This window comes from Oreochromis niloticus, linkage group LG10 (assembly GCF_001858045.2).
Source record: "Oreochromis niloticus isolate F11D_XX linkage group LG10, O_niloticus_UMD_NMBU, whole genome shotgun sequence".
Classification (NCBI taxonomy): Eukaryota; Metazoa; Chordata; class Actinopteri; order Cichliformes; family Cichlidae; genus Oreochromis; species Oreochromis niloticus.
The window spans coordinates 23,985,347-24,000,900 of NC_031975.2; the positions used below are offsets into that span (position 1 = coordinate 23,985,347).

The window sequence follows — 15,554 nt, forward strand, 5'->3', positions numbered from 1 at the left end:
TTAAACCCTGATCTCTGATACATGAGACCTCTGTAAAGGAAATTGCTGATAAATCTGAAACTGCACAAAAATAGCTGGATTTGGCCAAAACGATAAAAATTTAAATTGATGTTTCTTTTGTTTTTAAATTGCTAAATTGTTCAATAAACACTCCAGATTTAACTATTAAATGATTACTTTTTGTAATCATTTAATGGTTCAGTCTTGACAGGGTTAATGCTTTTAACATTTTTGTGTACACACCATCGGTGAGGTCTTTGTCAGTATGACGGCTGTAAAACTAACTGATTTAAACCTCTGGCTCAGAATTCATAAACACTTTCAGCTCTCTTTTTATGTCCTATTATTTACAACAAATAACATTAAAAGTCAGAAATTCTTCACCGATTAAAATTTTTTTTCAAAGTCACCCAGTGGGCCGGACTGGACCCTTTGGCGGGCCTGTCATGGTCCCTGGGCCATATGTTTGACAACCCTGGAATAAGGAACAAGACCAAAACACTTTTTTTGTTTTCTTTATTCCACTCAGGAAAAAAAAAACAAAAATTAAAAAAAATTAAAAAACCAACATCATCTATCACTCCAATATTTAACTGGTATTAACTGTGTTAATTCTTTCATATGTGATTCATCTGAAGATTTCACTTTAATTTACTTAAAACTTTAGTTAAGTATCAATTAAAGTTAAAGTAGCAGACTTACTTCACAAGTCTGGCTCATCACACATTGTTTTCTCATTTCAATTCAACAGATTTCATTATTTTTCATACGCACTCAAAATATTTCAATTACATGTTAAGGCATAAATCTATTTTTTAAAATCACAAACATATAAAATTTAGATGAAATAGTTGGGAACTGTAGCTTAGAGTGAATAGTGAAATCGCATGGGACTAGTTTCCGCTGTGGATTAATACACATTTGGCGCTGCTGCTACTGCCTGAACATGTAGCTCTGATATTAGAGCTCTGTGGCACAGAGAAAAAGAAATATACAGCAAAAACCTTTTCAAGATCAAGCAGTTACTACTCAGGATTAAACAAGCCACACGTGGCAAATGGAGGTGCTTTTTGCAGCTGAGTAAATTTACAGTAATCACACATTTTATAGGCTTTTATATGATCCCTTTGCTTTTATTTCAGCGACTAGCAATGTTATTGAATTTGACAGTACTTAAAAGATCCTTGGTCAATAAATAAACACAGAAACAGGACCAGGAGTGGTTGAAAGTGGCAGACACTGGACTGTTTTAACAATATACAGTACACAAAATGAGATTTTAAAAAAATTAATATCTAAAATACATTAGTAATAGTATTTTTATCATGTAACATGCGTATTATTGCAATGGTTTGTTACAGAGGCCAGTATGTGGTGCAGAAAGCCAGACAAACACTGTAAATCTTTAAAAAAAAATAAAAACCCCCACACAGAACAATATTGAAACATAAGTTACACAAAACCTGATGTGTGTATTCAAGGTAAATTCATGCTTGCAGGATAATTGTAAGCGGTTCTGTGTTATAAATGTGTAAGACCTGAATTTCCTTTCTCCACAAAATGACAAACGTGAAACTGTCCTCAGACTAAAACGTCGATCTGCAGGCCTGCAGATGTTTACACTTCCAACCCAACAAAAATTCAAGACTGTGGCAGATAACAATGGCAGCTGAAGGCGTTACAGGGAAACCGTAATTGCACACACACACACACAGAGGTTTAAATGCAGTAGTCTGCTACTTAATTTATTTCTTTTGCGGGATTGCTTTTTAGTGAAATAAAGAGTGAACATGTAAAGAAATGTGGGCAGACAGAAGCTTATCATCAGTCTACATTTAGGAGCTTATTTTGGCATTAATAAGAGCAAAATCAAAATCAAAGCTGACAATAAGTGATAGTCATCTGAAGCTGGTTGTTGTATTTGCGCACTTAAAATCTTTTTTAATTGTTACGTAAATTTAGGTGTGTTTACTTCATATCATATCATCATTTAGTACTAACACGAGCGTTGTCTTCTCCAGCCTGTTAGCATCATCTGCCTGTTATGTTTGGACAAAATAGTGACAAGTTTTAGGTATAATAGCAGCTGGCGAGTTTAACATGTGCTATATTTTTGCCATTTCTTTCTCATAAATTTGTTTGTTTTTGGTTACAAAATTACAGTTTTTTTCATAAACATTTTTACAGCAAATTTGCTATTTTTTCCTCGCAAACTTGTCCAGCTTTTCTCATGAATTTCTTTCTTAAAACTCTTTAAAAAATTCTCATTTTTTTTATTGACAAATTTTCTAATTTTTCCTTGTAATTTGACCATATATTTCTGAGAAATTAACCATTTTTTTCCTCATAACTTTTTAATGCAAACTTGCCTGTTTTTTCTCACCACTTTAAAAGGTTTTTTTCCTAATAAATTTCCTATTTTCTTGTAAAATGACCATTGACCACACCTTTTTTGTTGAACCTACTAAATTTTGTTTCAAATTTGTTTGATTTTTCTTTGTTTTATTTTGTCCATTTGGTGTTGAATAAAAGTGAATTGTGCAACATAACTGCAGAAACCTCGACGGCTAAAAGCCAAAACTGAGCTGCCAAATACAGTTCCTGCAGTTCCATAAATGGCCACATGAGGCAGTCTCATAAATGGAGACTGTCAGCATAAACTTCCATGTAAAATGCCCCAAAATACAACAAACTTATACAAAAAGAAATGTTCCATAGCTCGTGCATCCCTTGTTAACAATTGTATGTGGAGTGTGTTTTTATAGTTACAGTTATAATAGTAATAATCAAATAAAAGCAGCTTCTCCCTGTAGCTCACCCCTCTCTCTTCCTTTTTCTGACTGAAATGACTTCACTTTAAATTTAAGGTGCAGAGGCTACTGGGAAACTCCCATTTTCAAAGTAAAGTACCTTCATGGCATGTGAAATGCTTCTTCTCCCTTTGCTAACTTTACTACCCTGCGAACACCTGTGGGGTCAGCGGTGGCGGCAGGTTGTCGTTGTCTATGTTGTTGGCATCGATGGCAGAAACTGTGCAGGTCAGCGGATATTTTTCCAGGATGTCATTCACCTCCCGCTGGACGCTCTCGGTCCAGGAGAGCAGGTCAGCCTGGAGGCTCTGAGCGGCCTCCATCACCTTCTCCTGCCGGCTGCTGATGCTCGACAGCTGCTCCAGATTGTGGTTGAGCTGGGCCAGGACAGGGTTGGTGGCAGCCACGCCAGCCCCTTGACCGGTGTGGGGCCACTCGCCCTCTGCGCTGCTGCATCTTGGCGAAGCTTGGCCCGACATGTAACGCTCAAACTCCTCCGGGGAAAGATTGAGAGACTGAGCGTCCAACTTCTCGATGAAGGCAGCTGCACAGCACTAAAAAATAAAAATTAATTAATTAATTTTTTTAAAAAAAAACACCAACTGAAATCATGGATGATTTTCTGACAGCACGTCAAACTGAGTCACAGAGAGCCAGATGGCCTTATGTTACAAGGGTTAGTCCAACATTTTAGGAAACAGAGTGCCATGACGTGACAATTATGCTTCTCTAAAGATTCACATAAACGTCTCTGCAGGCCTCATTTAAAGCCTTAGGATGCAGGTTTAAAACACACGTGAAAATAATTAAATAAAAGAAACCAACTAAGAAATATACTCACTGGCTACTATATCAGATACACCTGTTCAACCACTCATTAATGCAAATATCTAATTGGCCAATCACATGGCATCAACTCAGTGCATTTAGGCATGTAGTCGACCTGCCAAGCATCATAAAATCTGCTGGGATTTTCCCAAACAGCCAAAAAAAAGCGCTCAGTTCTCTGGGAGAAAATGAGGAAGCCAGAGGTCAGTGGAGAATGACCAAACTCCTTTGAGCTGTTAGGAAGGCAACAATAACATAAATAACTACTCGTTACAAGATGTGCAGAAAGGATCTTTAAATGTACAGCACATCACACCTTGAAGCAGATGGGCTACAGCAGCAGAAGACCACACCGGGTGTCGCTCCTATCAGCTAAGAATAGAAAACCGAGGCTACAATTCACACAGGATCACCAAAATTGGACAACAGAAGATTGGAAAAATGTTGCCTGGTCTGATGAGTCTCGGTTTCTGCTGTAACGCTTGGATTGTTGCTACTATGCCGTGAAGATACAAGAATGGGATCCTAGCAAAGTATAACTAATAAAGTGGCCTTTGAGCGTATATCTTGTTCTGCTTAGCTTAGTGAGGAAGAGCTTGTGTGGCTCTGTCTGAAGGCCATGCGATTGCACCTATCAGTGCCTCTAAAATTGGCAGATAAGCATTATATAAGGTTATTTCTTGTTTCTTTAAAATGAAAAAAAGCAGACAGAGATGTCTAAGCCCTCCAAATCTGAAAAATGTATTTGTCTATGACATAACACTCATTAATTACTCCATACACCCACATATCTTTGGATATTATTCATTAAGGGGTTTAATTACATTTGGACAAACTGTGCCGTCAGTAAAGGGAACTAAGTGCACGAATAGCTCAGCAAAGACAATAAAGAGGTGCTCCTCATTCCCAGCATTTAAGGCACATCTTGAACAGGGGTCTTATGTAAATTAGCAGGTTTGGTGTATTGATGTTTGTTAACATGTGTTGCCTGTTAAATAACCACTGAAATCATTACTTTGACTTTACAATTATAACACAAAACTTATTTCACTTTTCATTATCTGGATTCATCAATTTTTACTGTAGAATCTCACAGAATCCTCCAAATTTAACTTTCAGAGACTCGAGTAAAAACTACAAATAAATAATTAATCCATCCACAAAAAAATCCAACAGGAAGAAGCAGAAATTTGTCACAGTTTAGAAGCTTTGACCAGAAAATGTTCATGCATAATGTTAGCTTAAGTATACAAAAACACATTAAATCAGCTTTTCTGCCACCTGAAGCAAACACACTTCTTAGGTAAAACAACACAAATCGATTCCTTATAATGAATCCTGGAAGGAAATTACCGACACTACAACTAAACTTTTTTTTTCCTCTGTGCAATTTTTGTTAGTTTGGGTTTCATTTACTCAATGCACTGAATTCTTTCCAGTAAAGCAGCTCAGACTCATTGCCTTTCTCGTGCATGACGTCATCGTGCTCACATGACCAATCACCTCTCAAAATCTGTTGGTGAGGCAGGAGAAACACTATTACAGGTGAGACATGTTAAACTACTAGTGAGAAAACCCTCATTGGACCACAGGTCACCATCTGAACACGCTTTGAAGTAGGACAAGAAGAAAGAAAAACAGACCAGGTTGGTGAAGTAGTATCCATCCTCTCCGGTCATCAGCCTGCTGGGGTTGCAGAATCGGGTGATGTACTGGATGTTGGACTGAAGTCGTGGAGGATTAGCCTTCAACACGATGTAAATGAGCGCGGGGAGAAAGTCGTCGGCGGACGCCGGCTCGTTCTTGGTGATCCTAATAGCGCTGAAGATGTGTTTACTGCAGCGTGTGATGCAGGCCAGTTTGTCCCGAGGAACCCTCTTCGAGTCCATCTCAATGATATCTGGAACAGACCAAGATTCGCTCATGAAGGCTGAAACAAAGAGCTAATCAGGTCGTATGTTTATTAAGTAAAACTGGTTTGTTCTGCTCTGGAGGTAAAATATATTAGGATGATTTACAAATGACTTATTTCCATCCTGGCACTTAAAGAACATTATATATTCACAGCAGAGCGTCTGTCTTCACCATCTGCAGCACCAGACGTCGCACGGCGCTGCCAGATCAAATCCATTAGCAAGTTAAGCTCATTTCTGCACATGAAGGATGGATGGAGCGACTGTTTGAAAGCCATACAGCTCAGTTTTAAAGACTACAAAGACAAGAAAAACCTCTTCAAAGGCAGACAAAAGGCTGCTTATTTCTCAAAGGAGAACATAGAACAAAGAGCAGATATACACTGTTTTTCCACAATATTAAGAACACCTGCCTGAAACAGCCTATGTCCCCTCTGGGCTACAAAAACCATCAGGAGGTGTCCTGTGGCTCATAGCCGTTGGGCCCCGCGCATGGGTTAGGACCCTGTAGATAGGCAGTGGCTGACAGGCTTAACTGTGTCAAACTGTCTCTGTTCTTTGGATTATTGAGCTTTAGTAAATGATTAAACTTCAGATAAAAACTCACTAGGTTTACAAGAACAGCCAATCAATTGCAATCCACACAGCATTATCGCCTCAGGCCAAAGATGGAAAGGTTGCCAGCATCATTAAAGGGGGCAAGTTTCACTGACCCCATCGCCCTTCTAGGTGTGTGTGGCTGCGCTGAGCAGGACAAAATCTTCTTTTTTTGGAGTTTAAACATCAGAAATGGTTAAAATGTTCAATAAACTACATTTTCTGACATAATTTTGTAATATAATGCATACTTTATTTATCCCCGTAGGGAAATTACTCTCTGCATTTAACCCATTCACTCTAGTGAAGCAGCGGGCAGGCAATCCAGCACGGGGAGCAGTGTGTAAGGACGGTACCTTGCTCAGGGGTACCTCAGGATAGCCATTCAGTGGATTTGAACCCCCGACCTTCAAACCACTCTACCTACTCAGCTATCCCTGCCCCTAATTTTGATAAATATTTACAGACATTGATGTAAAGATGTGCACAGTCAGGATTTCTCAGTCTGCACCTTTTCCCGTGCTGCATCACCTACAATTCTAATAAAAGACTCATAAATGGAGTAAATGAGCCAAACTAAATTTAAGTGAGTCTAAGCAGTGAAGGTGAACCCTCATGGACTGCTGGCACATCTGTGTGTGAAGTTATAGAGATGTTATAAAAAGGCATAATTCACAGAGGTCAAAGCCATGTTTTGTAGGTGGCTGTAAATATGGTTTTTAATGCTGTTAACTTTAAGATTTTAACATGGAAGTCTATGAGGACAGAGTCACTTTTGGAACCAGCCTCAAGTGGCCATCAGAAGAACTGCAGTTGTTAGTTTTGGGTTCTAATTCACATTTTTAATCACTTTCAGTAGCGGGGTTTCAGACCGCCAAGGCCTTTGCCTTCAACTGCAACGGATCCCTACAGGAGAGATGGCCCATATTCAGGTGGAGTTATACATTCTTCACTTCTGGAGATGGATGGATTGCAATTCTGGGAGCTTGGAAGCTCTTCATTGTGTTTCTCGAGCTACTCCTCAGTATTTTTCTGAATGGCGGGGTATACTATTTTTCTGGGTAGGCCACTGTCTTTAAAGGGTTGGGAGTCATTTCTAGGTTTCCAACAACAGGTACCAGGTGGGTGACTAATGCCTACGTGAATTCCAGCACCCAGGGACTCTGTGGTTTCAGTGTTTTTTATAACCATTTTCTGTACAATTTTACTTGGATTTTTAACTCCCCAAAACTGTTTTAATGTGGACACATTGTGTGTGGCAGAAACAAGCGAGGACAGCAGTGATACTCATGAGCAATCGTTTATCTGATGGGGTAAAATATTCACTCTTTTTTAACTCCGATTTTGGTCTCGGTGAAGTTCAGGACAAAACTGCAAAACGACAGCACCGCTAGGATCAAATGCAATCACACAGCACGTCTGAGCGCTCGCTGACCTGTTATCGCTTTCACCACATTCTCAGAGACTTCCGGGATTTCTTCATCCATGGACACACAGAGCATCTGGATGGTCACCCAGTGCAAAGCCCTGCAACACAGAGAATCAGAATCAGAGAAAAAAAAGGCATTGTGTTCATTCACGTAAGCCTGACACCCTTATTTTTTGTATTTTGTGTCTGGATATGATGTAACCATACACATTTGTTACAGTCACTTCGCTCCAGGGTGACAAACACATCAGACACGTGCAGTCAGCAGCTGCCACTGTGCTTTCACATGTAAGAAAAACACAGCTAAAAATGGCTATTGTGTAATCAACTGCACAGACTCAGAAAGCATTCAGACTGAAGTTTTCACAGGCGGATGAAGATTAAAGGCGAGCGCTGTGCACTGAGGCTTTCTATTCACCAGGCACACACACAGCTTACACATAAAACCCCCATGTTTGCACAAAATCTAATGCCAAAGCCAGCAAACTCCACAAAAATGACATTATAACATAAAATATTATATTCTAAAAACATCAGGCTGTCCTGAGTTGTTAAGTCCAGGAAGGCCCACCTTATCCTGTTCTGTGTGGCCAAGTCCTTCCTCTCGTCATCCGTGGTTTCTGGACAGAAAACGCTCTTGTACAGACGAGTCATGATGTACTTTTCCACTTGGTCCATCACCTGCTCCACAGACTCAGAGGAGCCTGGTGAACAAAGGCACATTAGAGCATATAAAATACTGATTGTGCTGCCATCTAGTGGCTCCTCAGACTGTTTGAGTTGAGAACGTCTTAATGATTGTTGTAAATACTTGAGGTAAAGTTGCAACTTCTGGAATCCTACCTTTAAAGTGAGTCATCTGGCGGTCGGCCAAGTTCTGGTAGAAATCTTGAACGCACTCTGACAGCTCATCGGCACCCAGGTCCTGTTGACAAAAGACCTTAGAAGGTTATTCATGTGGAAAGTCATGGAAACATTCAAAAGTAAATGACTGGTGTCATTAAGTCACTGAGCATCAGAGTACGTCGCACCTTCTTGCTTGACATGTTCACGAGGAAGGCTCGGCACTGCTTGTGGATCTCCCGGCCGGGCTTCTGGAGGTTTTTCAGGAACTCCACAAAGTCTTTGGACACTTGGTCCGTATCGAAGCTGGCATGGCGGCTGATGGACGGACTGGTTTTACCTTCTTGGGTTTCTAGTTAGGAAAAAAAAAAAATCATGTTTAAAATTAAAAAAATTCTCCCCACCATGGGTGTATATATGGAAATATATGGAAATAGTTGGCAACAATACTCAGCTAGGCTGTGGGCTTTAAATGATGCACAGTTGGTACTTATGAGCCCAAATGTGTGCCAAGAACATATCCCGGACACCGGACACATCCTGAACCACTGATACCAGGCAGGGTGGTTCATGCTTTCATGTTGTTTACACTAAATTCTGACCCTACCATCTACATGCCACAGCAGAAATCAAGACTCACATTTTTCCAATCTACTATTTTTAAAATTTTGGTTAACCTATGTGAATTGTTGCCTCAGCTTACTGCTCTTAGCTGAGAGAAATGGCAGTCAGGGTGGTCTTCTGCTGCTGCTGCATCCTATCTGTTTCAAGGCTCCACATGCTGTGAGCTCAGAGATGCTCTTCTACAATAACTATTAGAGTGACTTTTGCCTTCTTATCAGCTCAAAGCACTGTGGCCATTCTCCTCTGACTTCCTGCATCAATGAGGGATTTTCTCTTTTTCAAACTATATTCTTTAAACCCCAGAGATGCTTCCAGCAGATCAGCAGGGTCTGAAATACTTGCTCATCTAGTACCAACAACCATCCCACATTTAAAATCTTTTAAATCACCTTTCTTCATCATTCTGATGCTTGGTTTGAACTTCAGTTGTTGTTATCCTCTGACCAACAACTGCATGATACCCCTAGAACAACAACATCTGTTTCGACCTATCACTGTCTCCGGCGGCTTAAGATTTAAAAACAAAAAAACACTATAAACATCTGAATATTACTTTCAGCTTGTTTAACTGAATGGACTCAGAAAAACAACAATTCTCCTCAGCTTTGACAGCCAAAGCAATGATTGTTAACTCATGCAAACTAAGCCATTTTTAATGTGACCAGCAGCTGGGCGCTCTGATGACAGGGGAAGAATATGGATTATGCTCTTAGGACAGAAACCACTTTCTAAAATCAGCATGTGCTTCCCAAAGTCTTCATTTCTCTTGGGACCTCCAGTTGTATATTAAACCACTGGTTTTTCATATTCCTGCTTTTAACTGATGACTTATCAAGTTACAACCTCCTGCAGTTGCTTATTATTGGCATTTGTCCCACTAAAAAAAAAAACAGGACGTGGTAAGACAATATACACCTAATCTCAGCCCTTGACTATTTCAGGCTAAAGCATGCAGCTGCGAGTCGATCAATAAAACACTCACAAAGCACCCCAAGTGCACACACATTGATGTTAATGAATGTGATACCTTTTTTAGAAGCAGTTCGTGACGAAGGGCTGAAGAACTTCTTGACGGTGGTCACTTTCCGAGTCTTTTCGTTGGTTTTCTTCTCCTCAAACTTGGAGAAGGGACCCAGCGAGGTATGTCCGGGCTGCGGGGGCGTTGTGGACTGAGTCTGCACGCCGTGACTACTGGCATACGCCGCCTCCTCCTCTCGTTGCAGCCTGGAACCAAGCAAAGTTGATCAAAGGGGAAACGATAAGCTTGCAATGAGCATGACCGTTTCTTTTCAAATGAATGCACCTGGTGTTTTATAAAGTGGTTCATTCACTAATGGAGCTATTTAGCACATTGTTCTGTGTTTCTACTTTTAGCCTCTCTCACACTTTGCTTTCCTCTGGAGACGTTCGAGGACTAGCTGCTAAAGGTCTTACTTTTCTGCCAGTGCCCAGTCGTCCTGGATCTGTTTCTGCCGTACCCGCTGGTACTCCTCCCTCCAGCACTTGGAGCACAGGCCCTGCCAGGCTGCGTTGCCATAGTAACCGCATCCCTTTTTGCACAGCAGGTCTGATTGGTCCACGTGTATCCCCCGTCGCTCCGTCCGCTGACTCATAATGCTGGACGACACAGGATGAAAAATTCATCATCTGATTTATTAGTGTGTTTGTATGCGCTGCTGGTCAGACCCATCTCCCCGCCGCTGCCTGTTTATGCAGCTCAGATTATTAAACAGTTTACACACACAGTTAAGGCAGGAATAACATGCCAGTCCAGCAGCGCTACACTAATAAAACTCTGCAATAAAAATGGAACACTCTAATTATCGAGTTCTTCCGTAACACTCAGACACAGACTAAAATAAAAACAGTCTTACTAGAGACTCCTCATAACTCAGTTTCACTTTGTCTTTCTCCTCTACTTACTTCCCAGCATCCATGATTTCTTCCACTTTTTCCTGTATCTTAGTCCATCGCACAAGACATGAGAGAAATCAAAGGATGAAAAGTGATTTTAGCACCCTCTGGTGAATTTTTGATAATTTACAGTTTCTATTTTTACCAATATACAATGACTTCTAATCATTTTTTAATTTTATTTTCTGTTTTATTAGTATTTGCTTGTGCAATTAACCATAGACTGTATATTATAGATGGATGTGAACCCTATGGCAGAGTGCCTTAAACCTGCAGCTTTTCTAACAGCCAGCATGACCTGCAATCTGTGTCTCAAACTCCTCTTATCTAACAGTATTATTATTCATGACACAGAGAATAAAAACCTTGACTTGGACGAATGCTGATTATTCGTTCACTGCAGTGTGGTTTCAGACCGCGCTTTGAAAAGATTTTCTATACCCGAGACTTCAAGTGGGGATTACCTACTCAGGAGGCGTGACTAAAGGGACACATACCATATTTACCACTGTAACAACTTCCATGATGGATCTGAGTATCTGAGTGACTATCAATGTGTCAAATGTCAGTATGTACACATTTCTGCATGTTGTTTAGCCAGTCATTGTACATTCGCACTAAGCAGCAGGCAACCATAATGGGGTTGGCGTTGGTGCCTGAGTTACTATAGTAAAATCTCTTCTGAACTTCTTAAGAAGTTCAGAATGTATCAGAATAATTAAAGTAAATATTCTGCATGCCCCCTTGGTGAGAATTGGTCTAAAATTGATTTTCACTTTTAGGACCTGCGATCCTGAGAGCAGTTAAACCTTAACCTGCCTGTAATTCATGGCATCGTTCAAGAGTTAGAACCTGTGGTCTGTGATGCTGTAGAACACAAAGCCAGTTTCACGTGTTTATTACCTCTAACTATGATCTGAAGAGTTGATATGAAGAGTTGCCTACTCCCCAGTATGAAGATTTGCATGTCCTATTTATAGTTTTACAGATCCAAGAGCAGCAGGTGAAAATCAAAGACAAAGTCAGCATTTAATGCAGCAAGAGAATAGAGTATTATACAGTCCAAAATGCGAGAATACACAAGGAGGAAAGCCAGAAATCACTAGAAATACAACCAGCTACATAGACGACACAACAAAGGAAAACTGAGATGACAACGGATAGACAACAGCTACCAAAATAAAACAGGAAATAAAACACAAATAAACAGGAAACAAGATTAATTTGACATGAACGAAAAAAGAGGAAGGCAGGCTTAAAGTCAAAAGACAAACAGACAAGAGAGAAGGAGGAAGTGAATGAAAACACAAAATGGGAACTAACTGAATACGACCCTCAGTCACAGGTAACTAAAACTAATAAGAACTAAAGGCTCACAGGTGGAAGAATACAGCAAAGATCAAACCATAAAGAGCGCAAAGTACTACCTAGAGCAGAATCAAAAAGAATCATGAGCTCCCAAAATGCAGGGAACACGACACTGTGGGCAAAAGATGGCTGCAAATGACAATATGCAGCAAAGTGGAAAAACACTGTCATCAAAGCAGGCTGTTTTGTTTGCTATGTAGGAATCTATTGTAGTGGAATATCTATTCATTCTTTTTAAACCAACTGCCTTTTGCTCTGTTGCTTCTTTGACATTATCTACTAAACTAGGCGGTGCTCACGCGTCACCCATATTCTTGCCACCCTTGATTGGCTTCCAGTGAAATTCAGAATCCAATTTTGCATTTTATTACTAACATATAAAGCCCTACAACACGGTCCTATATATATAGCAGTGCTACTGAAACCTTATAACAGCAGTGAGCCTCTTAGTTCATCTGATCTAAGAGGCTCCACAATTTCATTTTAAATCTAGAGGCAATCACACTTTTGAGGTTGTAGCACATAAACTTTGGAACAGCCTTTCTCAGCCTATCAGGTTCTATCAGGAATCTTAAACTTGCTGAAAACTTGTCTTCATAGGTTAGCTTTTCCTCATTACTGTCAGTTAAGTCAAATGGCACGGCAGGCCAAACAGCACTAAGTGGAAGTGGAATTTAATAATTTAAACAGTATTATTACATCTGATTGAATTACATCAGTCTGAAAACATGAGAATGAGAATATTGCACATATTAAGGCAATTTTATCTGTTTCAGTTCTCACTTTGTTCAATTTAACTTCATAATTTATTCTATAAATGTTTCATGAACAGCAGTAATAAATGATAAATACTCCTCAGAGTGAATGGGATCGCTGTGTTTCCTGAATTATTTCTGTATAAGAAATAATTCTTTGGTTTTTTTTTTTCGTTCAGCAGATGATGCAAATACAGAAACTTCTACAAACTAAGTTAAAGTTAAAGTGAAACATGTGAACTCACACAGAAGCTAGCTGAAACTAAGAAGACGTAAAAGCAAAGATTTTAATAATAAAAATTAAAACTAATAAAAAATGCAGTGTTCGAATACTCTGAGCAAGCATTCAAGTACATCAGAACTACTGTTACATTTGATGTCATGTACTCAATTATCTATATTAATCTATGCATCCACTGGATTAGTGTTGGTAGTAATGTTTTCCTCCAGTTAACAGTTATCCTATAGTGCTCCGAGGAAGTACAAACACCATAGGAACATAGTAATAACTGCCAATATCCCCGGATATTGGGCAGGCCCAGAAGACATGATCCCCAATGAACCTGCAGCTCCTCCAATCTTTATCTATCCTTTGTGACTATTCATACACAACCACCCGGGCGCTGTCCTCAGTGGACACATTTAATCCAAGCTTGGGGTCTAAGGAGCTTGGAAAGAAAAGCGCCTGGACTTCTTTAAGTTGCTTGAAGACGTTTCACCTCTCATCTGAGAAGCTTCTTCAGTTCTAGGGTCAAATAGTGAAGAGTCCCAGATTAAAGCCCTATGCGAGTGTCCCCCCAAGAGAGACATGGGCCCCCTGTTGATCCTCTACCGAATCACACTAGCCAAGGTGTGAAAATGGGTGTAGGTCACAGTTAGCCAAGGTTTCGGGTGAACCCGCTGTGAAACCTAGCCCCACCCTATCATTAATCCAAGCTCCCACTTTTCTTTTATATTGAGGCTGTTTTCTATGTATAGCACATCACACATGTAAGTGTCAAGTCCCAAGTAACCAAGACAATCAATAGCCCCCCCCATACCATATGCTGTATTATTATAGCTAAAGATACCCAACAGTGTATAAGTAATTAACATCACCACCAGCTGCAACATTAACGTGATACACACATAAACGAATAAATCATTCTGACCTACTAATAAGAATGAATACTTTAACTCTTTAAGTATATTTTGATGCTAAAACTGATTAGCAGGGTGTGACTTTTACTGGACTACTTATCTAAGAAAAAACAATGTTTAAACTCTTCTGCAAGACACAGAGCTGCAGCGGTTTCCACATCTGTTTTTCTCCTGATCAAGCATTTTGATTTGCTGTGGGCCCCCCACTGCCGTGATCCTGGGAGCTGCCCTGTCCATTACAACCATAAGAGGGCCATGAACGCTCTTGCAGCTCCCGACACCCCCCAGCTGCTTCTTTGTTTCAGCTTCCAAAAGAGGGTTCCAGCTACAGCTTTAGAGCAGATTTAAAGCTCCCGAGCAGTCCAATCAGTGAAGATTACGAAAATGTTTCCCTACCCTGTATTTTTGTATCGCCCAAATCTCTCACGGGTGGTCGATTTAGCCAAGATCAGATGGTCGCAAACACACACATCACAAGTTTTCGCCCTCCTTCAAGTCCTTAAAGCTTCAATCAGGTTTCCCTTTCAATTTGTCTGCAGTCTGGAGGTCATCGAGCAGCCAGCCCAGCTATGTTTTAACGGCCGTCGCAGGAAAATAAGGCAGCTCAATAAAAATATTACTTGTTTTGTTACTTTTTGAACACGCCGTGTGCCCGCTGTGCCGATCGGGTACTCACCTGTTTGTGATTTCACCGTCCAGGAGCTGGAAACAGACCTCCGCCTCCGATGCGTTTGTGCCTGGTATGCTGACCAGACCGTGAGGGTCCGGACGACTACGTCATCACGCAGACAACAACACGGAAGTCCGACAGCTACGCGATATCTCATTTATTCGCAAGCATTTTTACTACCCAGAGCGGAAGTAGAAACGTACAGGACTCTCCTAACCAAGGATTGTGGTTAGAGTGCCTTCGGTTTCAGATGGAGGACTTATTTTAAAGGATGGGTTATTGTTGTCATATTGATGAACAGCCTGAGATCACAGTTTCGACACTGGATCTCACTTTTTCCGCCCCCATTGACTCTCTCCTCCTTACATGTTCATTATAATTTACACTTCCCAGAGGAAAGGCACAAAACCTTCACATAAAGAGTTCTTGTAACTTAACAACAGATCTGAAACTAAACATTTTAAACTTGGCAGACCCCTGGGGTGCATGTCTAACACCGTTTACATTCATGTTTACAACAGTTGCCTCAAAGCGCCTTCAGGCAACTGTTGTTGTGATTTGGAGCTCTAAAAATAAAACTGAACTGAAAATTGAATTGAATATGAATTCAATTTAGAAATGAGACTCTGCATGCTTTTGAAAACTTATGTATAAGTATAATTT

At 40.3% G+C, this 15,554-nt stretch overlaps 1 protein-coding gene across 1 annotated transcript; it reads right to left on the minus strand.

Moving 5' to 3' along the window:
• Positions 1-1,058: 1,058 nt before the first annotated feature.
• Positions 1,059-15,119, minus strand: rabgef1 (RAB guanine nucleotide exchange factor (GEF) 1). The gene is made up of 9 exons (XM_013275178.3): positions 14,898-15,119; positions 10,479-10,661; positions 10,072-10,268; positions 8,609-8,772; positions 8,421-8,502; positions 8,149-8,281; positions 7,584-7,675; positions 5,282-5,538; positions 1,059-3,364 (listed from the first exon to the last, which is right to left on the minus strand). The coding sequence occupies exons 2-9, from the start codon at positions 10,655-10,657 to the stop codon at positions 2,954-2,956; spliced, it is 1,515 nt and encodes a 504-aa protein (XP_013130632.1). The 5' UTR covers positions 10,658-10,661; positions 14,898-15,119; the 3' UTR covers positions 1,059-2,953.
• Between the last annotated feature and the right edge of the window lie 435 nt (positions 15,120-15,554).

Coding starts and splice junctions, on each gene's coding strand:
- rabgef1 (XM_013275178.3), bottom strand. CDS start 10,657: ATGAGTCAGCGGACGGAGCGACGGGGGATACACGTGGACCAATCAGAC. Junction 7,676..8,148: donor GCCACACAGAACAGGATAAG/GTGGGCCTTCCT, acceptor TCTGTGTTGCAG/GGCTTTGCACTGGGTGACCA. Junction 5,539..7,583: donor TGTGGTGAAAGCGATAACAG/GTCAGCGAGCGC, acceptor GGTCTGTTCCAG/ATATCATTGAGATGGACTCG.